Source organism: Benincasa hispida, chromosome 11 (genome assembly GCF_009727055.1).
Source record: "Benincasa hispida cultivar B227 chromosome 11, ASM972705v1, whole genome shotgun sequence".
Classification (NCBI taxonomy): Eukaryota; Viridiplantae; Streptophyta; class Magnoliopsida; order Cucurbitales; family Cucurbitaceae; genus Benincasa; species Benincasa hispida.
In genome coordinates this window covers 2,999,964-3,026,757 of record NC_052359.1, presented here as the reverse complement: position 1 = coordinate 3,026,757, position 26,794 = coordinate 2,999,964, and the positions used below count along the sequence as shown (strand labels likewise).

General features: G+C 33.2%; 1 protein-coding gene across 1 annotated transcript in view; it reads right to left on the bottom strand.

The window, feature by feature from the left end:
* Positions 1–26,451, bottom strand: part of LOC120091824 (beta-amyrin 11-oxidase-like) — a 36,218-nt gene extending 9,767 nt beyond the window's left edge. The window contains exons 1-4 of the mRNA XM_039049966.1: positions 26,187–26,451; positions 25,266–25,755; positions 24,222–24,488; positions 21,997–22,086 (exon numbers count right to left, since the gene is read on the bottom strand). Of these exons, the coding sequence (XP_038905894.1) occupies positions 21,997–22,086; positions 24,222–24,488; positions 25,266–25,755; positions 26,187–26,416 (1,077 nt within the window). The 5' untranslated portion in view covers positions 26,417–26,451. The remainder of the gene's footprint in view (positions 1–21,996; positions 22,087–24,221; positions 24,489–25,265; positions 25,756–26,186) is intronic.
* Positions 26,452–26,794: the final 343 nt, after the last annotated feature.

The window sequence follows — 26,794 nt, the reverse complement described above, 5'->3', positions numbered from 1 at the left end:
AGTAGGGGGACCTCATGGACCTACAGATCATGGACTCAAACGATCCGAGATTAATCGGCTAAACTCATTAGACCGATCTAACCCCCATTCGTTAATAATGGGTCTCTCCACTAAAGCCCATAGTTGAACTCCTCTCACTGTAGATATATTATGTCTACTCGATATAACCATGATTACTAAGTTAACCCTTCACAGGTTGTTTGCAATAAACCCTTCACAGGTTGTTCGCAATAACGGCTAGGTCAAATCTCTATTTTACCCCCGAAATTATCTCTTGTCCCTTAAGTCCCCACTGATCCCTTAATGAACAATTGTTTTGTGATCCAATCACAAAACCGAGTCCATCTCATGCCAAATGAGAGGGCGGGATCCCTTGTTCAAGCCCCAGAATCAACACTTAAGGGAACAACCTCTCTACTATCCCTAAAGCGGGTAGGAGTGAATTCCCTCTTGCACCTTATATCCCCAGCTATTTATCCGGTCTTACCCCTAAAATGGCAGTTTTATTGAACGTGTTGTTAAGCCAACCCTTACCTATGCAAATCTACGGGCAATCGCGAATAAATGGGAGTTCATAGTTAGCTCAGAATTAAGGTCAAGTTACCGAGGTCATCGCTTTGAAATAGTCAGTCTTAAACAGCAAACAGCGTTATAAAGTAAGAGTGACTCATTTCGTGGTCCAATCTTGTACAAACTCTTTTGCACAAGGACACCCCTACTCTTCATATCCAACATAAACGAATTAGGATCACTTCGTTTGTAGCACTTTACAACTCCTTGTAACAACTACAGAGTAGGCCGCATCTAATAGTGTTACCAGAATAAGGTACCCAACCTTATCCATGTACTATAGATCGTTTTGATTATTTACTCGAACCTGATCCATTTTTATGTCTCCACATAAAGTTCAAGTACTCATCCAATAGTCAAGGGACTTTTAGGTTTATTGGATTTCTATTCGAGCAATAGATTTATTCAATAACACCTTTATTGAATTATCAAAATAAGCTCCATTGTTTACATACCACGAGTTTTAGGACATAAAACTCAATAAACTCTCACTTGGACTAAAACTTCAGTGGTAACTTATACATCTGATATATAAGACTGAGTTTCTGAATTTTATAGAGAAATACAATAAACTAGGGCATCCCATATCCATATTTTACCATTCGGTATCTTTATACCCGATATTTCTCCCACTTGCCCTAGGTTATCTGGTATTCCTAGTCTTACTAGGTAATTCTCAAACACTTTAGCCAAGAGAATTATTGTAAACATTTTAGTATACAAGAGGCTTTTGATAAAACTATAAGGGGATTGCATCTTAATCTCAATAATGGCTAGGGAGCACACTTTCCTCCCACTACATTGAGGTACTCTCAACTCCTTGAGCAAGATGCATCTGACCTGTCTCAACAACTCTTTGTTAACAGTTAGATCTAGAAATCTTTAAACTTTTTATACTTTGATCTAGCCATTTAGATATCTGAATATTTTCAAATGGCTTTTAACAATTTGATTCTCAACAGAGGTTACTAAAACAAACACAACTTTTTTGAAAATGAACATTTCATTTATCACAAGAATATATACAATCTGTTCTTTACAAAATTTAACAATTAAAAACAAGTACCAACTTCTCCCACTAGATGAGCTGAGCAAATGGTCCCAGGGTCAAGTTAGCCTGGTTACCTTTTCTCGGCTCTCTTCTCGACAAGATATTGAAGGCGTGCCCTTCATCGTTGCAATGGAAACATTTCCCTTTGCAGCGCTATCCTTGCCTTTCAATCCAATAGGCTTCTTCTTCCCTGTCCCTTTGCCCTTCTTCACAAGAATACTCTTACTCTTTGAAGAGGAAGCAACTTCAGGCTTGGAGGACATTCCTCACTTCTCGGCAGTAGTAACATTTACTTATGGCATCAAACCCTTTGTTCTCAATATCATCTGGTAAGCATGTAGCTCATTTAGTAGAGTAGTCAAATTTTATTCATTAATGCATTCAAAATTTACAGAAAACTCTTCAGAAGAGATTCTAGAATAAAACCAACTTGACTTCTCTCGTCCATGATAGTACCATTTACTTCTGCCATATTAAAGTGGACCATCATGTCTAGGACATATTCACAAACATTGGTCCCTACTTTGATGCAACTGTTGTAAACGTACTTAATGGCATCCTTCACAAAGATTCCATAATCTTTTTAGTAGGTATCGTATCCTAATGCTTCTTTTGTCAACACATCAGATAAGCTGGCGAGGATATAAGCACGGACTATATCATTAGCCTTGACCCATCTGTTATATACATCCCGAACATTTCACTTTGTGTTAAAGCTAGGAATGGGAGGACAATCCTCAGTTAAGACAAACCGCAAATTGTCTATCACAAGTATCGTGTTCAAATTTGATTTCAAATTCACATAAATATCCTCAATAAATTTATCTGACACCAACACTTGTATTATTGAACTTGTCATTCTGAAATTAAATATCCAATGAAGTTTTAGCAATTTTAATAATTTACCCAAGATTATTCTTTTGCAACGATGCTACATCAAGACATTCTTGACTAAATACTACTTCCAGAATAACTCATATTTTAATAGTCATTTAGGTACCGCTTTTGGTTAGACATTATTAAAAATTAATAATTCTGTAAGTGTAGACCCACCATTTTCAGATGTCAGAGGCCACTAATGACCAAAGAAATTCATCCATTTCTGGAGCTTGAGTTGTTCCGAATCCTATGTTACAACCCTCCGAGAGGATAGCCGTCGTTAAACGACTAGCAAAGGGCCGCTTAAAGCTAACCAGCAGACGCAACATAGGAATTTCACGGTTCAAACTAATGGAGGAGGCCGCAGGATATGTTGACACATTTCTTTCACCCACTTACTATGAACTACTTCCTCCATTCACCTTGGTATTGACTCATACAAAAAACTTTCCGAAGGGAGGTCACTTCCAAAGTGACACGAAGCGTCATATGAATCTCACGGTGTGAACTATATGGAGACGTGGCAGTTGAAATCATACACTTGATTTCTGTTCGAACAACTTCCCCTTATTCACCTGAATCTAAATTTAAGCTAAAAAATACTTTCTGAAGGAAGGTCACTTCCAGGGTGACACGAAGTATAACATACCGTGTAGGTTATTAATCTCCCACTGAAGTTGTCTAATAACTCTATCATATAGAAGTTATTCACTACCACTAAAGTGTTCTAACATTTGGGTAACCTTGTACTTAGGTTCTTTTCTGGCTAAATAAAAATAACCATAAGTCTATGTGATTTATCCATGTATAACTCTTATAAATGGACTTAAACCTACGATGTCTAGGTGATAAACCCTTTTATTACCTCACATTGCTCACGGATACTCATAAAACTGGTTACCAATGCTCAATTATTCGACCATAATCCCCAGGTAGGAGGCGTTCCGTAGACCGTCAACTTAAGTACCTCCAACCTTAGACAAGATTATATACCGGTTGAGTTTGTAACCCTAGTTTTACAAGTTTAACGACCTATTTTAACTAATTAAAACAAGTGGTTAACCTACCTAAGCATGCAGCTGTTATTCGTTATAGATTTTAAATTCTAACCCAATTTTATAACAGCTTATAAAACTTTAGACATGCTAAACATCCACAACATACAGGCATTCAATATCTAATATAACACTTATATTAAATACAAGAAACCCTAACATGCATACTATATATTATAACAAATTATAATAAACTTTCAATGCATGTTGCATGCTTCTTATGGTGGGATTTTAAATGTAAATGGCATACTATATGCACATACAAGATTTATTTAATTATAACATACATCCAATGCATAAATAATTAAACACGTATTGATATGGTTTTAGTTTTGGCAAAAAAAAAGCAAACAAAAGCCTAACTTATTACAAAAACAGCTTCAACACCGCTCGAACCGCTCCAAAACCGCTTGAACCGGACCCAAACCGTCTAAACCGGACCAGCAAAGACTAAACTGGACCAACCACAAACCATTGGAAGCTGAACCAGACCAAACCTCAAGAGAATCGGTCAAACTAACTTCTCTTGCTCTGGCTCAAAATCTCGCCAAGACGACCATCATCATGCAATTGGCTTGATCGTTTAGTGTTTGCTTAATCGCTTAGCAACCAACGCTTATCGTTTAACAAAGCTACACGATCGTATAGTATTCGCTTTCTATTGTATAGTGTCATCCTCTAGCGTTGGAGGATGCGACACGATCGCTTAGTGTCAAACACTTGTGTCTTGATCGTTTAGCGCGCGCCCGAGGTAAGCGATCGCCTAGTGCTATCGCATAGCAATCGACGCATCGCTCAGCTACAGCTCATAGGTAAACGATCGTGTAAGCGATCGCTCAACACCATCGCATAGCTCTTCGCCGCATCGCTTAGCTCCCGATCAAAGGTAAACGATCGTGTAAGCGATCGCTCAGCGCCATCATATAACTCTTCGCCTCATCGCTTAGCTCCCACCCAAAGCTACACGATCGCGTAGTGCCATCGCATAGCAAAAACAAGCATCATTTAGCTCCGAGGTAGACGATCGTCTAGCGCACAACACCTAAACGATTAACGCCTGAAGCTACATGATTGTTTAGCTTGTCCTTCATATCGTCTAACGCATGAAGTTAAACGATCGTTTAACTACTGAAGTTTAACGACGATATGAACAGAGGCTGATCGTCTGGAATCTAAAACTTGGCCCCTTCACTTATTTCTTTGAATTACAACTTAATTTCAACTCTAATGACTCCAAACAAATTATAGACCCTCGAGAAGACATTAAAGCTCATCAAACAAGAGCCAATTATAAATTTAAACGGGATATCAAAGAGAAATTAAAGGTCAAAACTCAGAAAACTATATCATTATAACAATTTCATATTTTCATACAAATCACCCATCAAACCAGAATTAATCCGAATTGAATGCTTATAAGATGTTCTGATACCAATTGTTGGATCGACACCAACACGCCACAAATGAAATCATAATCCATAAGCATTCTAATTCATTAATTTTGGTTGAAAAGAAACATGCTAAAAATAGAGTATAATGGGTTTCATGAACATACCTTGGCCGAACCAACAAAATCTCCATTTCCAGCTGCAAAATCCTTCGAATCCTTGTGTAGACCACTACAAGATCTTCCCTATACTTTTGGTGCTCTAGATTGAGTTATGGGACTCAAAATAAGCTGAAATCAAAGGGAATATGGAGAAAGCTCACTGAAGCAACCCATTAAAGAACACTTTCTTCATCCAAATTTTTCAGCAAAAATTCAGTCGATTCCTCCTTTCTCTTCAATATATTGCAGACTATCATGCAAAGAGATGTACTGCATGGGATGCAGCTCATGCTTGGAGTAAACCAAATGAAGAGGTGGTGGGTTTCTTGTAAGCAACTTTGAAGATGACTTGAAAACCCATTTTTTCAAGTTTGTGTGATTTTTCAATTTTCAAAATCATATTTTATTTCTAAAATAAAATTTTATTAATTTTACAAATTAATTTCATAAATTAGTTTTCTAATAAAATTAATAAATAATTATTTAAACAATTTTAATTAATTTAATATCCAATATTAATTAATTCTTTACACAATTCCTCATAATATTTAATCATATTTAAATATAATTTTCTCCAATTCTGTTATGTCTAATTTGAACGTTTCAATTAACTTATAGCTACTCTAGAGCTAATCATTTTCGAGCTAGTAGGGGGACCTCATGGACTTACAGATCATGGGTTCCAACGATCCAAGATTAATTGACTAAACTCATTAGACCAATCTAACCCTCATTCGTTAACTATTGGTCACTCCACTAAAGCTATAGTTGAACTCCCTCACTGTAGATAATATATGTCCTCGATATAACCATGATTAATAAGTTAACCCTTCACAGGTTGTTGGTAATAACGGCTGGTCAATCTTTATTTTACCCCCGAAATTACCTTTTGTTCCTTAAGTCCCACTGATCCCCTAATGAACAATTGTTTTGTGATCCAATACAAAATCGAGTCCTCTCAGTCAATAGAGGGCGGGATCCCTTGTTCAAGCCTAGAATCAACACTTAAGGGAATAACTCTCTACTATCCCTAAAGAAGGTAGGAGTGAATTCCCTCTTGTACCTATATCCCAGTTATCTATCGGTCTTACCCCTGAAATGGCAGTTTTATTGAACCGGCCTGTTGAGTCAACCCTCACTATGCAAATCTAAGGGCAATTGCGAATAAAATGAGTTCATGTTAGCTCAGAATTAAGGTCAAGTTATCTAGGTCATCGCTTTGAAATTGTCAGTCTTAAACAGTAAACAGCGTTAAAGTAAGAAATGACTCATTTCGTGGTCCGATCTTGTACAAACTCTTTACATAAGGACACCCCACTCCTCATGTCCAACATAAATGAATTAGGATCATTTGTTTGTAGCACTTTAATAACTTCTTGTAACAACTACAGTAGGCCGCATACAATAGTGATACCAGAATAAGGTACCAACCTTATCCATGTACTATAGATCAATTTTGACTATTTACTCGAACCTGATCCACTTTATTTCCCACATACAGTTTAACGTACACATTCCAATAGTCAAGGAACTTTTAGGTTTATTGGATTTCTATTCAAGCAATAGATTTATTCAATAACACCTTTATTGAATTATCAGAATAAGCTCCATTGTTTACATACCACGAGTTTTAGGACATAAAACCCAACATAAGTCACATGATAAGCCTCGTGTCTGGTGCGACCATTACAATAAACCTCAACATATGCGTGAAATTTGTTGGAAACTTCATGGAAAACCTGCGAATTGTAAAAGTTCTAAGCAAGGTGAGCGAAATTCCCATTAGCATACCTCTTATGCTAATGTTGTTACTCCATATCGTTTAATAAAGAGAAAATTGATCAAATTCTAAAGCTACTGAAGACCAATTCATCATATGGTAATCCTAGTGTTTCCTTGGCATAATCAAGTACTTGTCCTCAAGCTCTATCTTGCCTTAATTCATCTCCATGGATTATAGATTCTGGAACCTCTGATCATATAAATAGTTCCTCTTATTTATTTGAATCATATTCTCTTATGTATTCCAATGAAAAATTTGCATTGCCAATGGTAGTTTCACCTTTATTGCAGGAAAAAGAATTATTCCTTTGACTACAAAACTTACGTTACACTCTGTCCTTCATGTTCTAAAATTAGCTTGTAATTTGTTATCTCTTAGTAAAATCTCTAAGGATGTGAACTATCGTGTTATCTTTTATGAAACTCATTGTATCTTTCAGGATCAGGACTCGAGGGGACGATTGGATGTGCTAGGATGATTGATGGTCTCTATTACTTTGATGAAGTTTCAGCTAGTCATAAAAAAAGTTTAGGGCTTGAATAGTGTCTATTCTTCTTTCGGTAAGGAAACTATAATGTTTTGGCATCATAGATTAGTGCATCCAAATTGCTTCAACTTAAAGTGTCTGTTTTTAGATTTATTTAAAGGATTTGATTGTTCCGTTTTTCAATGTGAAAGTTGCATTTTTGCCAATCATCATCGATTCACATATTTGCCTAAATCTTACAAGGCTTCATCAACTTTTTCCTTAATTCGTACTGATTTGGGATCCGTCTAAAGTCTTGACTCATAATGGTAAGCATTGGTTTATTACCTTTATAGATGATCACACTTGCTTAACTTGGCTTAATTTGTTAACAAAAAAGTCAGAGGTAAAAGAGGTTTTTGTTCGATTTTGTAATATGATTGAGACTCAATTTCAAACTAAAATTAGAATTCTTCACTCTGATAATGTCACTGAATATTTCAATGAATAATAAACCAATTTTTTGCAAGATAAGGATATTTTTCATCAAGCTACGTCTCGTGACACGTCTCAACAGAATGACATTGCTGAGCGAAAAAATAGATACTTACTTGAAGTTGTTCGTGCCCTTATGTTTTTTTTTTTTTTATAAATGTTCCAAAATATTTATGAGGTGATGTCATTCTTATAGTTTCATATCTGATCAATCGAATGCCATTTGAGGTTTTGAATATTAAAACTCCTCTGAATCACTTCAATGAGTCTTCTTCTAAGAATTGACTGTTCTCTGGTTTACCAATTAAATTGTTTGGGTGTACTATTTATGTCCATAGTTCTACCTTTTTTCAAACTAGCCTTGATCCTCAAGCCACTAAACTCATTTTTGTAGGCCATGTCTCTCATAAGAAGGTGTACAAATGTTTTGATCCTTTTACCAATAAGTATTTCGAGAGTACAAATGTGTGTGTTTTTTTTTTTTTGGAAAATCAGCCATTTTTAGCTCAAATTCTCTTCAGAGGGAGAAATCTAACCTTGAAGATGATTTTTAGGACACTTCATCTCTCCCAAACATCAGCGATCCTGAAATTATGAGTTATAGTCCTTTGATGCCAATTATAGAGAGTTCTTCTTCTGGAGGAGAAACACTACAAACTGACTCAACAAGTCGAAATCCTGAACTTCACTTTTATACTAGAAGAAACTTGACTCAGAGTGATCGAGATCAGAAAGTTGACTTATCACAAGACTAATAAAATACTTTAAGGAATGATCCTGAAAATTCGGATATTAGACACTCTACTTATATTTCTCCTAGTTTTTCATCTCTTTCTAATCCTTTACCTGATGTCTCTGATCTTGATATTTCAATTGCCCATAGGAAATGTACTCGTAAATGTACCAAATATCTCATTGTAAACTATCTTTCTTATCATAGATTGTCTGATTGTCATAAAACCTTCACATCCAAAATAACCAACTTTTTTGTTCCAAGGAATATACAGAAGGCCCTAAATGATTTGAATTGGAAATTAGCAGTGATGGAATTAATGCGCTGAAACAAAATTGCACATGAGACATAGTCGAACTACCAAAAGATAAGAAAACAGTGGGATGCAAATGAGTGTTCACTATAAAATGTAAAGTTGATAGCAGTATTGAAAGGTACAAGGCACGATAGGTTGCCAAAGTGTTTGATAACTTGTAGAAATATAAGTTATTATAGCCTTTTACTTATAATAATGAGGTTAGATAAGCAAACTATGCATTAATAATACTAGGAATTCATGTTTAAAAATATGTTTGTGCTGAAGTACATTTAAAATCTCCATTGACCGCATATCATGGGTTAATCTGCTATATTTTGCAATTGATCGTAGGAACTATCCAAATGTGCCGAGCTCACACCTGAGGAAGAAGCGGTTGATCGCATGCTTTGGGATTTCTAACGTAATCCCCAGTGGATATTCTGCCACAACTGAGAATGATGACCATGATAAAAGCACTGACATTTTCACCTCCCAATCAAGGATAGTGACTAATCATTGCGGGATCCCCAAAGTCATCAACGGGTGGCTCTTTAAATAGAGCATTGATGCCAATGTCAAATGATTCAGAATTTCTGTTGGAGAATTTTGTGATCCCGAGCAAGAGCGCAATCGAGCATTCCCTTGAGAATCCTTCACTCTAAAAAACCACCTCCGATATCTACCAAAACTTCGACGAAGAAAGAGTTAGAGAGGGCTTTATCCACTCCACGCCACTATTTTCTCGTCAATAGCCTTGATATTCCATCTGTTTGACGCAAGAGATTGTTGAGAACTGATCTATCATCATCATCTTCTTATCTTACTGTTGTGTTACATTGTATACTTATGAAATTAATCATTTTGTAAACAACACTTCTATTTCGATCTATATATCATCATGTCTACTCTCATTATCTCTTCTATCTTCATCTTCACTTTTGCATTAGCCATGAGTAACTAATTTCAATGTGGTAATGAGGGAGTTTAATGTTATGAGTTAAGTTGAGTCTTTTAGAGTTAATCCTGTTTGCTTAGTGTATGACTATTTAAATGTTTGCCTATGATCACTCATTGAGTCAAGTAGCTATAACTAACTTCCCGAGAGGGTAAGTAGTTGTGAATCTCATTCAGCAAAATAAGAAGTGTTTCTAGAGATAGAAACAACCTTATGTTCAATGCAACATTATTCATGTGTCATAGAAATATGACAAATATGGCTGGCCGCCGAGAGGTGTGCGATGAACGAATGTTACGAGCATGGATTACCTTTGAAGCTAAACTTAGGAACTAGGTATAGACTTCTCCCAAACCTTGCTTCTCCATACATTTTTTTCACATACATTAAAGTTGTTGTCTATCTAAGTTTTCTCATAATTAAATTCGAAGCGTTTATTGCCTGTTTAGATAATTTCATTACATAATTTCTTTAATCACATGACTTTTGACTCTACTACAATTACTTTAGTCCTTGCCGCATACAAGTTACTTTCCAAACATTCATAGTTACAAATCCCTAAGTTCGACCTCTGCTTACACTGAGAAACTTGTAGTATGTTTATACTTGACAAACTATAAGAAAATTTGTGATTAACTACAACATGGTGCATAGTTAGTTCAGCGCATAGTAATTCTTTAACAATTTATATTAACCACATCGAATGCAATAGGGTTCACTTAGACCTATGGAATTGGTTATCAAGAAGCATTTTCTCTAATAGCTAAATTAATTCTATCAGAATTTTGTTGTCTGTTGCAATTAATTTTGATTGGCTTCTTTATTAACTTGATGTTAAAAATGTCTTTCTCAATGGGGATCTTGAAGAAGATGTATTTGTAAACTTGCTATTTGGTTTTGAGGTGGATCTCAGGGTTAATAAAGTGTGCAAGTTAAAGAAATATTTATATTGGCTTAAACAATCTCTTAGAGCATGGTTTGAACGGTTTGAAAAGGCAATCAAGAACTATGGATTCAGTCAAAGCCAAGCTGATCATATTATGTTTTATAAACATACGGGAAATGGTAAGGTAGTTGTTTTGATAGTGTATGTTGATGATATCATACTTACAAGTAACGATGAGGCAGGACTGAATATCTTGGAGAAAAACCTTGATAATGATTTTCATATTAAGGACCTAGGAATCTTAAAGTATTTCTTAGGCATGGAATTTTCCAGGTCTAAAAGTAGCATTCTTGTCAAAGTATATTCTTGACCTATTGAATGAGACAAGTTTACTTGGTTGCAAGATAGTAAAAACTCCTATTGAGCATAATTTAAAACTGGTAGCTGCAACTAAAAAAGAGGTAAAAAAAAAAGTACGAGAGACTTGTGGGGAAACTCATATACCTCTCTCACACACGTCATGATATTGCTTTCACAGTTAGTATGTAAGTCAGTTCATGCATGTTGCTGAGTCAATTCACTTTGAAGCAGTTTATAGAATCTTGAGATATTTGAAAAGTACTCCAGGAAAAGGTATACAATTTAAGAAGCATAATCACCTACATGTCAAGGTTTACACTGATGCTGATTGAGTAGGCAATACGACTAATAGAAGATCTACTTCGGGTTATTGCTCTTTTGTTGGAGAAAATCTAGTTACTTGGAGAAGTAAAAAAAAAAAAAGAAGGTATAGTTGCTAAAAGTAGCGCTAAAGCAGAATTTAGGGTATTAGCCCATGGTATTTGTGAGGGCATATGGATAAAAAGACTATTTAGAAGAATTGAAATTCACTCAGATAATGCTTATACGCATTTATTGTGATATCAATTTCCATTTCCCACATTCCAATTCTTCATGATAGGACGGAACATATTGAAGTTGATAAACACTTCATAAAGGAGAAGATTGATGCTGAAATAATATGCATTACCTTTTATCCGACAGTATAACAAATTGCAGATTTGTTAAATAAAGACCTTTCGAAGTGGCAATTCAACAAGTTGATTGACAAGCTTGTCATGAATGATATCTTCCAACTAGCTATAGGGGGAGTGCTAATTATTTCCTTTGTTGTGAAATTCTCTATTGTATTTATTATATTATGTTTATTGTATTTTATTCTTTTCTTATCTGTAGTTCTTTTATTTAAGAAACCATTTCCTCCTGAGAGAAATAAGAGCAAATATATATATATATATATTATATATATATATATATATATATATATATTATATAATGAAAATGAAAATGCATGAAACATAACATTACCTTAGAAATATAATTGTAATATTTTTATGCATGTTAGATGCAGGTTTTAATTGTTTCATTAATTCTTATTGGTGTTATAGTTTAGTGAAATTACAACTAAAATCTATATCAAGAGTTGCATGCAAACATAGGTTAAATTAATTTAAAATGGTTTAAAATTAATTACACCTAGACCTATGTTAAACATATTTCTAATGTGATTAGAAATAAGATTAGTTTTCTATTTTTTATAATAGGATTAAATTGAATTAATAAAAGATTAAATTTATAACATAGTTATCTATAAGGGACTTTGTCCAATGAAGGTTTTGTCTAGGCTGGGGTAATTAAGCTGACGGAAACAGAACACCACTACTTGGGAACTGACCTGGAAGACGAATTAGACAAATATGTTATAAATATGCAACAAATTATTTAGTTTATTAAAGTGTTAAATGAACAAAATCATTTATTGTTAAACTATCCAATATAAGAGTTATATTGGGTAAATTTAACAATCACTTAGATAAATTAATTAGCCAGATTTACCTACGTAATAAACCCTAGATTTTAAAATACTTCATGGGAGGAAATAGATATATATGATTTATCAAATTTTCACTCATGTTCTCCTTTATAGTTCACAACGTGAGACTCATGCTTGGCCTCTAGGAGCGTCCCTCTTTAAATGATGTTTATATGGGTCAATATCAAGGTGAATGGAGAGAGTATTTATAGTAAGTTGGAGAATGATGTGTGTTTATATGTCTTATGGTCTCCTTCATTGGTTTGCATCGTGAGACCTTCTTGCACAACCTTGAGGTGTCCTGGGAACGTCCCCCTTCGGGCGGTTTGTGCATTAGGTCGATATTAAGGCGAACTCCAAAAATGAATAAGATCGCTTTAGTTTTTGCCCTAATTAGGTTTTCCCTTTGATTGGCTCATTGGAGTTGAACTCTAGGGTCTAAAATGAAGGGTCACACTTACCAAATATTGGTAAGCAAGTTAATGATTTATTGAACAAATCAATAATGACTAATTATTGTAGGAATAAGAGTTATTCTAGTGTAATAATTGGTTAATAGTGTCTCAATTCAGTAAAGGGCTGATTGACCACCCTTCATTGGCTTTTGTCCTAAATGACTGAAGCATCATTGCAAACTTAGATGTTAAATGGGATTCATTAAAATTTTACTAAATAATTGGATTTATAAGAGTTGTACTAAAATCTATTGTAAATTAATTTGTTTTATTTCAATAATATGTCAAGTTCAATTCTTTCATTGTTATCCTCTTCAAATTTGACCAATACGGAAAGATTCAGTTAAAACTATTTTTTTGGTTGATGACTTAATTTCATTTTGACTGAGGAATGTTCTCCAGTCCCAACCCCTGATGCAACACGAAGTGTTTATGATGCATACGAAAAATGGACAAAGGCTAATGATAAGGCCCGAGTTTACATTTTGATGAGCATACCTGATGTATTAGCCAAAAGATTTGAGAGCATGGTCACTGCACTTCAGATCATGTAATCGGTGTAAGAATTGTTCGGGTGAGAGTCATTATAATTCAAATAGGATGGGGTTGTCTTGGACGAAACCAATAATGTCAGCTACTTGAATGAACTTCATTCCATATTAAATGTCAAGGGACTGATAGAGGAGACAAATGTTGTCAACTCCAGTGAAGTTTATCAGAGAGGTTGACCTCTGAGATAAAAACTTGTAGTTTATAAAGTAGGGTTTGAAACTGATCCCATTGCTCTCCTTAGAAGAAAAAAATCCATTGACAGTAAATCTGATTTGCTTGTCTTAGAAACGTGTTTGGTGGATAATGGTTATTTTACTTGGATAATTTGTTTAGGGCCACTAACCACGTCTGTTCTTCCTCTTAGGGTCTTAATACCTAGAGACAATTGGAAGCTAGAGAGACGACTCTTCGAGATGGTACTGGAGAGGTCGTTTCAGTTGTTGTCGTAGGAAGGCTCAAGTTATTTTTTAACAAGAAACAATATTTGTTATTAGATAACGTATATTTTGTTCCTAATATTAAGAACAAGATATGCATTTATATAAATTACAGCATGCTTTAACAAAATAAAAAACTTAGGGTTTTAGAAACTCATACCTTTGAAGAATTTCTTCAAGTATCCCTCGATCAAGATTCGAACACTACCATGAAGGCTTCCTCGGTATTCTCAGGCAGAGAACCCAAGAGTGGTGGGCTCTGACTATTTTGGAATGAGGAAAATTAAACGAGTGGAGAGGAAGAAGTTTGGAGATCGTTCACCAATAGTCCAAAAACTTGTAAAACAATTATGTCTTTCTCACACTGTATTTTTCGATCAATCAGATGATGAATGAGGAGGAGACTCTCTCTGATCTTTCAAAATCCAAATACAACTCCCTCCCTCATTTATATTTTAAAAAAATGACATTTAATATATATAAATATAAATATGATAACTAACTTATCATATTATATATATTAAATTATATGTTATATCAAATATAACATATAGTCTATAGTTTTTAATATTATATCATATACAATACAACCTATAGTTTTTTTCCTCTTATATGGCATTTAATATAAATCATATTTATATTAAATTTAACAATTATGAATCCAATTCATATTTAATAATATTTGAATCTTATTCAAATTATTATTTCCTCTCAATTAAGCTATAATGTATCAAATACATTATAATAATTATATTATATATATTAAAATAACTTAGTTATATCATATATAATTAAATCCCTCTATTAATTTAAACAATTCAAATTAATCCAAAAACTGATTAACATTTAATCCTATTGAGCTATCAAAGGAATCTCATAGACTTGTAGCTTGAAGCTCCAACAGTACATGAATAATTAATCAAACTCTTTAATCAAATTATTCACCATCCATTAACTGTCGGGCACTCAACTAAAGACCGACAACTGCACTCTTCACATCACAGATATATTTCTATGTCCATTGGATATAACCAATCAACAATATGATGACCCTTCAAAAATTGCTCGTAAGTACAGCTGGACCAAAATTACTGTTTTGTCCCTGTAGTTACATCTAGCTCCTTAAGTACCACTGATCCCTCTAATGAACAATTGATCATAGTCCAACTATGACTAAATCCTTCTTGATTCAGGAGAGGGTGTGGCACCACATTGTTCAAACCTCGGAATTAGCCCTTAAGGGAGTAATTTATCTACTTACCCCTACCTCGGGGAAGGAGTGAATTCCTTCTTGTGGAGGTGTGTTCGTAGCTCCCCAATCAGACGAATCCCCAAAATGGTAGGCATGTTGAGTCGGCGATCTAGCCACTCTCACTCATACAAATCAAAGGACCACCCTTATAGGCAGGAGTTCAATACTCACTCAGGATTCAGTTCATGTTACCTATGGTCATCCTGGTGAAATATAAGTCTCTATTATGAATGGTGTTATACAATGAGACTAAACATTTCATGGTCTAGTCTTATATAAACTCCTTTGTATAGAGTATCCCCACTCACATGTCTATACACGAATGATCAGGATCATATCATTTGTAGCATTTTACAACAATTGTAACACCTACAAAGCGGGCCATACTCGTAGTGTCACCAGAATAAGGAACCCAGCTTTATCCATCTACTACAGACCATTTAGGTTATCATTTAAACATGATCCACCCGTATCTCTCTACATACATGATTAAGTTACTAGATAACTTTGGATGTTAGTTTATTGGTTTGTAGTTAGTGCAGATAAAATATCATATATTTTATTAAATAGGCAATGAGTTTGAATAAAATATCATATATTTTATTAAATAAACAATGAGTTTATTCAATATATTTACAAACTATAGGATCCTACAAGATTTCGAGCATCAACCCCAACAATATCTTGAAGGCAAAATGACAAAATGACCTTTTACTAGAAAAAGTTATAGAGCCAAAAAGACCTTAGAGCTTATACATTCAGATCTCTGTGGCCCAATGTAAAAGTAAGAGAATGATATGAATATTTCATCTCTTTCCTAGATGACTATTCAAGATATGAGTATCTTTACCTGATTCAACACAAGTCTGAAGCACTTGAAAAGTTCAAAGAGTATGAGACTGAGGTTGAAAACTTGTTAGGTAAAAAGATAAGAACACTTCGATCTGATCGTGATGGAGAATACATGGACTTAAGATTCTAAGTATGATAGAACATAGAATAATGTCCCAACTCTTAGCCTTTGGTACATCTCAGCAGAATGACATATCGAAAAGAAGAAATAGAACCCTATTAGATATAATTCTGTCTATGATTAGCTATGCTCAACTTCCTGACTCATTTTGGGGATATGCAATTAAAGCTATTGTTTATATCTTGAACAATGTTCCTTCAAATAATGTTTCTGAAACACCTTATGAGCTTTGGAGAGGTCCTAAAGGCAGTTTAGGTCACTTCAGAATTTGGGGATGTCCAACACATATGCTAATGACAAACCTAAAGAAGTTGGAACCTTGGAGTATACTTATTTGTAGGCTACCCTAAGGAAATGAGAGGTGGATACTTCTTTGATCTAAAAGAAAAGAAAGTATTTGTATCGGCAAATGCTACCTTTTTGGAAGAATATCACATGAGGGACCTTAAACCATGAAGAAAAATATTATTAAGTAAAATTTCTAATGAGACTACTGAGACTTCAACAAGGGTTATTGAAGAAGCTAGTACATCGGCAAGAGTTATTGATGTCGGTTCATCTAGCCAATCACATCCATCTTAAGAGTTAAGATTGTCTCGACGTAGTGGGAGAGTTATGAACCCACTTGTTCGCTACATTGGTTTAACAGAAGTCCAAGACATCATACCTGATGATGGGGTTGAGGATCCATTGTCTTACAAGAAAGCAATAGAAGATGTTGACAAGGATGAATAAATTAAAGTCATGAATCAAGAAATGGAGTCTATGTACTTCAATTCTATCTAGGAGCTTATAGATAAACCTAAAGAGATAAAACCTATAGGTTGCATATGGATCTACAAGAGAAAAGGGGTGTAGATGGAAAGGTACATACCTTTAAAATTAGAATAGTGGCAAAGGTTTATATCTAGGTTGAGGGAGTAGACTATGAAGAAACTTTCTCACTTGTTGTCATGTTAAAGTCTATTCAAATTCTCTTGTCCATTGCCATATATTATGACTATGAGATATGGCAGATGGACGTCAATATTGCCTTTTTAAATAGTAATCTTAAAGAGGCTATCTACATGAATTAATCAAAGGGATTCATTGAGCAAGGTCAAGAGCAAAAATTTTGGAAGCTTAATCGGTCCATTTATGGATTGAAACAAGTATCTCATCTTGGAATATATGATTTAATAATGCGATAAAATCTTATGGCTTTGATCAAAATGTAGATGAGCCTCGTGTTTACGAAAAAATCATTAACAATTCAATAGCTTTTCTTTGTTTCGTATGTGAATGATATCCTACTCATTGGGAATGACGTAGGATTACTGACAGATGTAAAGAAATAACCAGCCACCCAGTTCTAAATGAAAGATTTGGGTGAGGTGCAGTTTGTTTTAGGGATCCAGATTATCAAGGAATCGTAAGAATAAAATGATGGCCCTGTCTTAAGCATCATATATTGACAAGATGCTTGTCAGATATTCGATGCACAATTCCAAGAAGGGTTTATTACCTTTCAGGCATGGAATTATTTTGTCTAAGGAACAGTGTCCTAAGAATCCTTAAGAGGTTGAGGAAGTGAGACGAATTCCCTATGCATCGGTTGTTGGCAACCTTATGTATGCAATGTTATGTACCAAATCTAACATTTATTTGTAGTAGGGACTGTAAATAGATTCAATCCAATTCAGGATTAGATCACTTGGCAACAGTCAAAACAATCCTAAAGTATCTATGGAGAATGAGGAACTATATGCTTATGTATGAAGCCAAGGATTTGATCCTTATAGGATACATAGACTCTAATTTTCAGACTGATCAAGATTCAAAGAAATCTACATCAGGGACAATGTTTACTCTTAATGAAGGAGCTATAGTCTGACGAAGCATCAAGCAAGGATGCATCGCGGACTCCACTATGGAAGTTGAATACATAGCTACTTGTGAAGCTGCTAAGGAAACTGATTGGCTAAGGAAGTTCCTTACTGATTTGGAAGTTGTTCCAAATATGTCTTTTCCCATCATACTTTATTGTAATAATGGTGGTGATGTTAAATTCAAAGGAACCCAGGAGTCATAAAAGAGGCAAACAAATTTAAAGCAAATATCACTTGATCTGGGAGATTGTGCAATGAGGTGACGTGATAGTCATGAAGATAGTTTCGAAGCACAACGTTGCTAATCCATTTATAAAGTCTCTCATGGCTAAAGTGTTCGAGGGTTATTTAGAAAGTCTAGGTCTACGAGATATGGAAAGTGGGAGATGTTACTAGAGTATAGTGTATGCACTAATTTATTGTATTGTATGCTTTATTTGTATTGTACACTCTTGTACACGCTTCTCCCTTAGTTTTAAGAGAAGTGGGAGATTGTTGGGATTAGTGTCCTAAATCTTTGATATTCTCGTAGTTTATAAACTTTTGTAAACAAATTGTTATTAATAAAATAATTGTTATTTTATGTGCACTAACTCAATCCAATAAACTAAGATCCTAGGTTATTTTATATAACTCAAACATGTATGTAGAGACATACAGGTGGATCATGCTTAAGTAATAACCTGAACGGTTTGTAGTAGATGGATAAGGATATGTACTTTATTTTGGGGCCATTATGGATACGATCTGCTTTGTAATTGTTAAAATTGTTGAAAGTGTTGCAAATGATTTGATCATGATCATTCATATAGAGACATGTGAGCGGGGGTATCCTATCAAAGAGTTTGTATAAGACTGGACCACAAAATGATTAGTCTCTATTTCTAACACCGTTACTAGAAGAGACCTATATTTCACTAGGATGACCATAGGTGACTTGACCTTAATCTTGAGTGAGTTGCGAACTTCTGCATATAAAGACAGTATTTTAATTTACAAAAATAAGAGCCAGATTCGTTGACTCAATATGTCTACCATTTTGGGGGTTTATCTGAATGGGGAGTTGGGAACTCAACTGCACAAGATGAAATTCACTCCTTCCCTTTGTTAGGATAAGTAGATGAATTGCTTCATTAAGGGTTGATTTCAGATCTTGAACAATGAGGGCCTTTACCCTCTCACTGGTCAGAGAGGGGTCTAGTTATAGTTTGACTATGACTAATTGTTCATTAGAGAGGTCAGGGGTACTTAAAAAGTTAGATGTAACTATAGGGGTAAAACAGTAATTTTGACCAACATGTACTTACGAGAAATTTGTGAAGAGTCAATGCATTGTTGATTGGTTATATCCAATGGATACATAAATATATCTACAGTGCGAAGAGTGCATTTTTGATTGGCTATATTCAATGGACATAAAAATATATCTACATTGCGAAGCGTGCAGTTATCGATCTTTAGTGGAGTGGCCGATGGTTAATGAATCTTGATTAATTTGATTAAAATGTTTAATCAATTAATCTCGTATCATTGGAGCTTCAATCTATAGGTCCATATGGTCCCCTTGTTAGCTCAATGACGACTAATGAGAATCAAATTAATTTTGGTTTAATTTGAATTGTTCAAACTAACTAAATGGAATTAATTGTATAAGATACAATTAATATAATGTATGTCGATACATTAAAGTATAATGTATGTCGATACATTAAAGTATAATGTATGTCCATACATTATAGAGTTTAATGAGAGATATAAGTATTTGAATATGATTCAAATATTTATTATATGAATGAGATTCATATAAAAACTTTATGTTAAAATTAATGTGAATATGATTCATATTATATCTATATAGTTTAATGAGAGAATTAAATATTTGAATATGATTCAAACATTGATTATATGAATATGATTTATATTAATACTATAGTTATATGAGAGAATAATAAACTATAGGTTATATATTATAGAAGATATAATATATATAGTTTAATTATATTAATTAGTTAATATAATTAAATTAAAATTGAATTTTTTATTTTTGAATTAAAAAATCAATGGAGTTATTTAGTTACCTCACATATACGGTTTGAGGAGGAAGAGGGTGACATGATTTGGAATGTTTTACGTGAGAATAAAAATCTGGCAGAATAATTGTTCTCTCTATTCTCAAGTCTTTCATCACTTCCCTCTGCAAATTCTCTAAAAAGAACAAAATCTCTCTCAAACTCCCTTACACCAAAACTGACAAGTAAGCCCAATCCTCTCCGTTGGTTCTCTCCTTCAGGATAACAAGGAAGACTCCTTGTGGTAGTTTTCTTGCCATATTCGTTGGGCTGTTGTTTTGTGGTGTTGAGACCGGGAGAAGAAGATGGTATGTGATCTTTCATGCTGTTAGAATGGTTCTTCAAGGGTTAGTATTCTTATCCCTTTTCTTCCCTGTAATTCCTTTAGAAGCATGCTTAAGGGTGGATGTTTATCATTGTTTCCATTGTTGCTCTGTTTATTAAGTTATGTAAAATGATTTCAAAGACACAAGCGATCACTCGCTTCCGCTATGGGAAACGGATTCCCTTCATTATGAACTCCTGCTTACGAGGGTCATCCTTTGATTTTTATGGGTGAGAGTGGTCCTAGTCGTCCACTAAATACGCCTACCATTTTGGGAACCACACTGAGTTGGGAGTTGGGAACATAACTATACAAAATGGAATTCATTCCTTCCCACCTTAGAGTAAGTAAATAGGTTGTTCCCTTAAGTGCTTACTCCATGACTTGAACAATGAGGTCTCACCCTCTCATTGGCGTAAGAGAGACTTTATTCATGATCGGATCATAAACAAATTGTTCATTAGAGGATAAGTAGTACTTAAGGAGCAAGAAGTAATAAAGGGGTAAAATGATAATTTCACCAAGCTGTAATTACGAACCACTTATGATAGATTAACTTACGTGTAATGGTTAAATCAATGGACATAAAAAATATTCTACAGTTCATAAGAGTACAACTATGGGTCTTTATTGGAAATGTCTTATAGTTAATGAAGGTTGGTTAATTTAATTAATTAATCTTGGATTATTGGAGCTTATAACTGTAGGTTCATTAGATCTATATGCTAGCTCACAAGGAATAAACAAGGACATTTAGTGTTAAAGATTCAAATATTAAATTAATATGAATTGGTTTCGTATTAAATCTATAGGTTAAAATTAATGTGAATGGAATTTATATTAAAACCATAGGTTATAAGAGAATATGTAAATTAGAATATGATTCATATATGCATTAAATTAAATATATTATATTTAATAAATTATTTAATTAAATGAGATTTAGTTAAATTAAATAACCCCTTGCAATGCATGGGAATGGTGAGTGGGTGAGGGGAGTCAACTGCCCTCGCATATTTAATTTGCAGAAGAGTCTGCAACTGAAGTCCTTTGTGTGTTTTACAGAAGAAAATCACTCAAAATCTCTCTATCTGAAATTAATAGAGTAGTGTTCTCTGCAAAAACATCACATATCCCCTTCTCTTCCAAAGAGAATCCCACCTTTCTATCCTTGTCCAAGAAAATAGTAGAAAAGATCATTGGTAGTATCCAATACGTGGGTATTGTACTTATTGTTTTGATCAAGATCAGAAGAAGTTTTTTATGATAATTCACAAAGGCAGTTACTTCTTCTTTTAAGTTGTACAAAAGCATGCTTAATTTATTTTAGTATTTCGTAACTTGAATTTTATGAATTTAATTGAAGCAAAACGATCATACGCTTCCTCGCTTTCTCTAGGAATTCGATTCCTTCCTTACTAATATGAAATTATGTCTAAAAAATAAGTGGATATAGAGGAAAAATAAAATACCTGAGAAAGAAATTTCATTTGTTTAATCTCCGAGAGATTTATACCCTCTTGTGTTGGAGGTCTTTGTTTAATGACATCTTCTTGTTCTTCCTAAAACCAATTAATCTTACATATTACTATCAAAATATATAATAAAATATTTTTTTGGATAAATAAAATTAATAGAAACTACATTATAATATTGTTGTGATCATATCATAAATTTCGGTTTAATTATATATACATGTGATTAAACCAAATCGAGCAACAATATGAGGGTAGCTCAACTGACATAACATATAGATTCTTGAACATGAAACCAAAGGTTTTGAATCCTCCATTCTTAAATCGTTGTATTAAAAAACCCAAATCTAACCTTTCTTATTTGTTTTTTTTTCTTCTTTTTTTAAAAGGATGCAATACGAGAATTTTTTAAGTGGGCATCCAACTTAGTATTCGTTTTGCATTTGAAGTTTTGAGACATGCATCTTAATTAATTTTTAGGATTTTTTTTTTTTTTTTTGATTCTTAGACATGCATCTTAATTATTTTAGAAAGAAGGAATAAAAAATGAAATTATCATTAAAGAAGGTGGAAATTCTTTTTAACAATTTTATCCTTCAAGTTGCATGAGTTCTATTCATCAAAGTTCTGTCTTTGAAAATATTAATTATTTTTTTTTGTAACAATTTATTGGCTATGGCTTTTACTTTTTAGAAGTACTATACACTTTTTAAAATAATAATAATATAAATAAGAATAGCCCTTTGAAAAGTGTTTTAAAAGCATTGCAAAATAATGTTTTTGTTAAGGATTAAATTTTATTGTTATGTAAAGAATGGTTTTTATTTTATCTCTTTTGTTAAAAAAAAATCCTTATTATTTCACCAATAAGATAAAATATACTAACAAAGAAATAATTAATGCGAAAATATGTGACATTAATGCCAAAACAAGTATAACTCAACTGACTTAAAGTATATATTAACGACCAAAAAGTCTCTATAGTTTGAATATTCTCTCACACTTATTGTACTTTCAAAAAATCCTGAGACAATATTCTATTTTTAATTTCATAAATTGTACATATTATTTACCTAGAAATAAAAAACATCTCATTTCACATCCAAGTTTATTACAGTAAATGTCAAATGATATTTTCTATGATGAAAAAATAGATAAACCTATTATTATACATACAATCAAGACTTTGAGATGGAACTTTAAGTTATCTAATATAATACGAAAGAACATGAATCCCAAACAAGCATTTGATCCAATAACAAAAATTGGGGTCCAAATCAAGATTGGTGAACCTAAAGAGGTACCATTAGGGGTGTTCAAATAATCCGATAACCCGAACCCGGACTACCCAACCCAAAATGTAAGGAACGGTTGGGTTAGTTTTGTTCTTGGGTTGGTTGAGTTGAATTTTTTTTTTTTTATTGGGTTGGGTCGTGGGTTAGATTAAAAAAAATTGGGTTGATCCAACCAAACCCGAATTATATATATATATTCCTCTTTGTTTAAAGTTTGATTTATTTGATTAATTTTTGAATTTTTAATATTTTTCTTTTAAAATTGTTATGATATTTGTCTTTGTTTAAAGTATACAATAAATATCATAGATATTTGGTATTTAGCATCTTAATTTTATGAGATTTTAGTTATTAGTTATGTGTTGTATATAAATTTACATATTTTTTATTAAAAATAAAAAAATAAATTATAACCCGACAACCCAACTCAACCCAACCCGAATTTTAAGCGTTGGATTGGAAACTTTAATTGGGTCATTTGAGTTGTCAATCAAACCAACCCGAATTTTTGGGTTGGTCCGAAAAATACTCTCAACCCAACCCATGTACACCCCTAAGCACCATCTTGAAGCTGCATGTTAGAGATCTCATATTGGAAAAATTTAGGGATTACACAATTTTAATATATAAGATAGATAATAGACTACTTCTCTCATTCTCAATTGATTTTAAAATGAAATAACCTCATATTATTTAGTACTACCTTATCGAAAAAGATCATAATATATATAAATGAATCAAATAAATAAATAAAAAAAAAAAACCTCATAAGCTCAAATGAATATTTGTTAAAAAAAAATTGAGAATGGTAGACCTAAGAAAGGAAACATTTTGAGGATCATATATTGAAAAGATAGCAAACCCCAACCATCTTTAAAAATACAATAAATGCAATCAACATTAGTTAGGAAATTAAAGGAGTCTAACCTTGACCTTTTGGAATACATGTGGATTATCTGTAAGAAACAAAGTTGCCCACATTGTTGTGACAGCTGAACTTTCTTGGGCTGCAAATAACATACCAAATATCAAATCTACAATGGTTTCATCATCAATCCCTTCATCATCTTCATCTCTCACTTCTATCAACAAATCCATCATATCTTTTGCTTCCCAACTTTCCATTTTCCTTTTCTTCACCAATCTCTTCTCTTTCACAATAGATTGAAGTATTTCATGCAATCTTCTTTTAGCCTATATTTATACAGTTCTTTTGGTTATGATATAATCATAAGTAGATTAATTTCACACAGCAATAAAATTTGGTTGAATTTTGTCGTTTGTTTAAAAATATTATATAAAAAATTGCAATATTGTTCTGGACCTTTCATAAACATTTCAAAACTACCTTTTGAGTAGAATTTTGATAAAATTTTGGACAAAAACTGAGACTCGAAGGGGTGTAGTAGTGACTTGGAATGAAAATTGAGATTCAAACACAATCACTGACACACCCAATATTCCAAGTTTCTAATTTTCATTATATATTATATTCTAAGATATTTATAACGGTTAAGGGTAGTTTTTGAAACAATTATGAAAGGTCAAAGGTAATATGACCAACTATATTATGAAAGAATAGGAGTATTTACTAAATTAAATGACAAAGTTCAAGGGTACTCTTTTATAAACTTAGCCATAAGGGCAATTGCAAATATAACAATTAAGTCCAAAGTATTAGTAGATATAGCACACTGCAAAAGAATTTGTAAATATAGCAAAATTTAGATGCAGCTCTCAATGTCTATCTGTGATAGACCATATCGCTAATAAGAGTCTAACAGCGATAGAGTCTATTACTGATAGATTATCCTACAAATATAATTACTAGGTCAACGAATGAACTATCTAATGTAAAACAATTATCGACACACATTTCGAAATTCATAACTAAAATTATAATTTAAACTTTTTTTTTTTGAAAAGTATATAGAAATAAATATTATTAGGAAATGATTTTTGTTGTTATACCTTGAGTGATTTTTGGAAGGAGAAGCCAGGAAAGTTGAGGGGCAAAGAGAATAACCCAACTGCAATATCATTATACAAATTCTCCATTTCTGACATGGAAATATCTTCTATTGGAGTTGAACCCATAAAAATGTTCCAAATAATTTTGAAGGTAAGCTCCTTTATTACAGTCAATAGCTCCAATGGCTTCTCCATGCTTGACCATTCCTCCAACCCACTGATCACTGTTTGTTCAATATGATCAATGTACAACTCGAGTGCTGCGTGACCGCTGATCGGTGTTGTTGTTAGCCTTCGGAGCTTCCGGTGCTCCGCTTTGGAGACTCCGTGCAATGATTTCTTACCAAATAAAGCTTTCATGTTGGAGGGATAACCAGGAACAAATTTGGTTCCATCGTCGCTTAATACTTGACGACATATTTCAGATTTGCAGACAATTATGGTTGGTTTTCCAAACATGTGAGTCTTGTACATATCAACTTTCCCATATCTAATCCAAACAGGATTAATTAAACTTTTTATATTTTTAGAATATGATTAAGAATTCAATTTGATTCCTAAGACAGAAGAACACACTTTGGTAAAAATATATTGCAAGAAAAACAAATACAATTAAAAAAAATCAAATCAACCACACATATGAAGAATTAAAGAGTGGTATACCTGATAGATAAGTCACTAATAAAAATTTGAGGTCTAATATCGTAAAAGATGAAAAAGAAAAAGAGAAAACTTCAAATCATTTTTTATTTATTTGATAATATGTGGGATGGGGATAGAGATAAAATCTCTTGAGGTTGATTCTTTAAATTATGCCCAGATTGACAAAAGTTTTAGCATATCAGTGAAAATCTTATTTGAAAATCATTATTGTGACATTGTGAAGAATTTGGATGGAAGCAAAGAGAGAGAGAGAGATACCTTTTGGAAAAGTGACCAATAAAATCGTGTGGTGGACCAAGAGTAAAATATTTGAGGAAGGATAAAGTAGAACCAAGAAATGGCCAAGCTAGATCACCAGGAGGAAGCTCATCCCATTTCTTCCCTAACTTCAATGCATAATACAAATTATTCAATCTCTTCAAAACCCCAAACCCTAAAACAAAACCCACACAAGCAAGAATCAACAACAACCAATTTATCAACTCCATTGAAAATGATTTCTCCACTTAATTACCACCTTTATGCTTTTGCTCAATATTTTCACTAATTCAATACACAATTTTCTATAGCTTGTCTCTTACATTTTTATATAATTGCCCTTGGTGTTGAGTCTCTCATTTGCATTAAATTAAATGTCTTTTTTTTTTCCTTTTTCAGTAAAGAGAGCTAATCAATGAAACTTTTTAGGTAAATTATTCGGTTTTGGTTGAAATATGACTTATACATTAACTAGATTAAAAAAAATCATTAATATTATAGAAATTAGGACAAACGTTATCTCTTTATCGATAGAAGGCTAGTTGTATCGAATTAAAAATAAAGTCATGAAGGCTTATGTCCAAAATAGACAATCATTTATCCACATA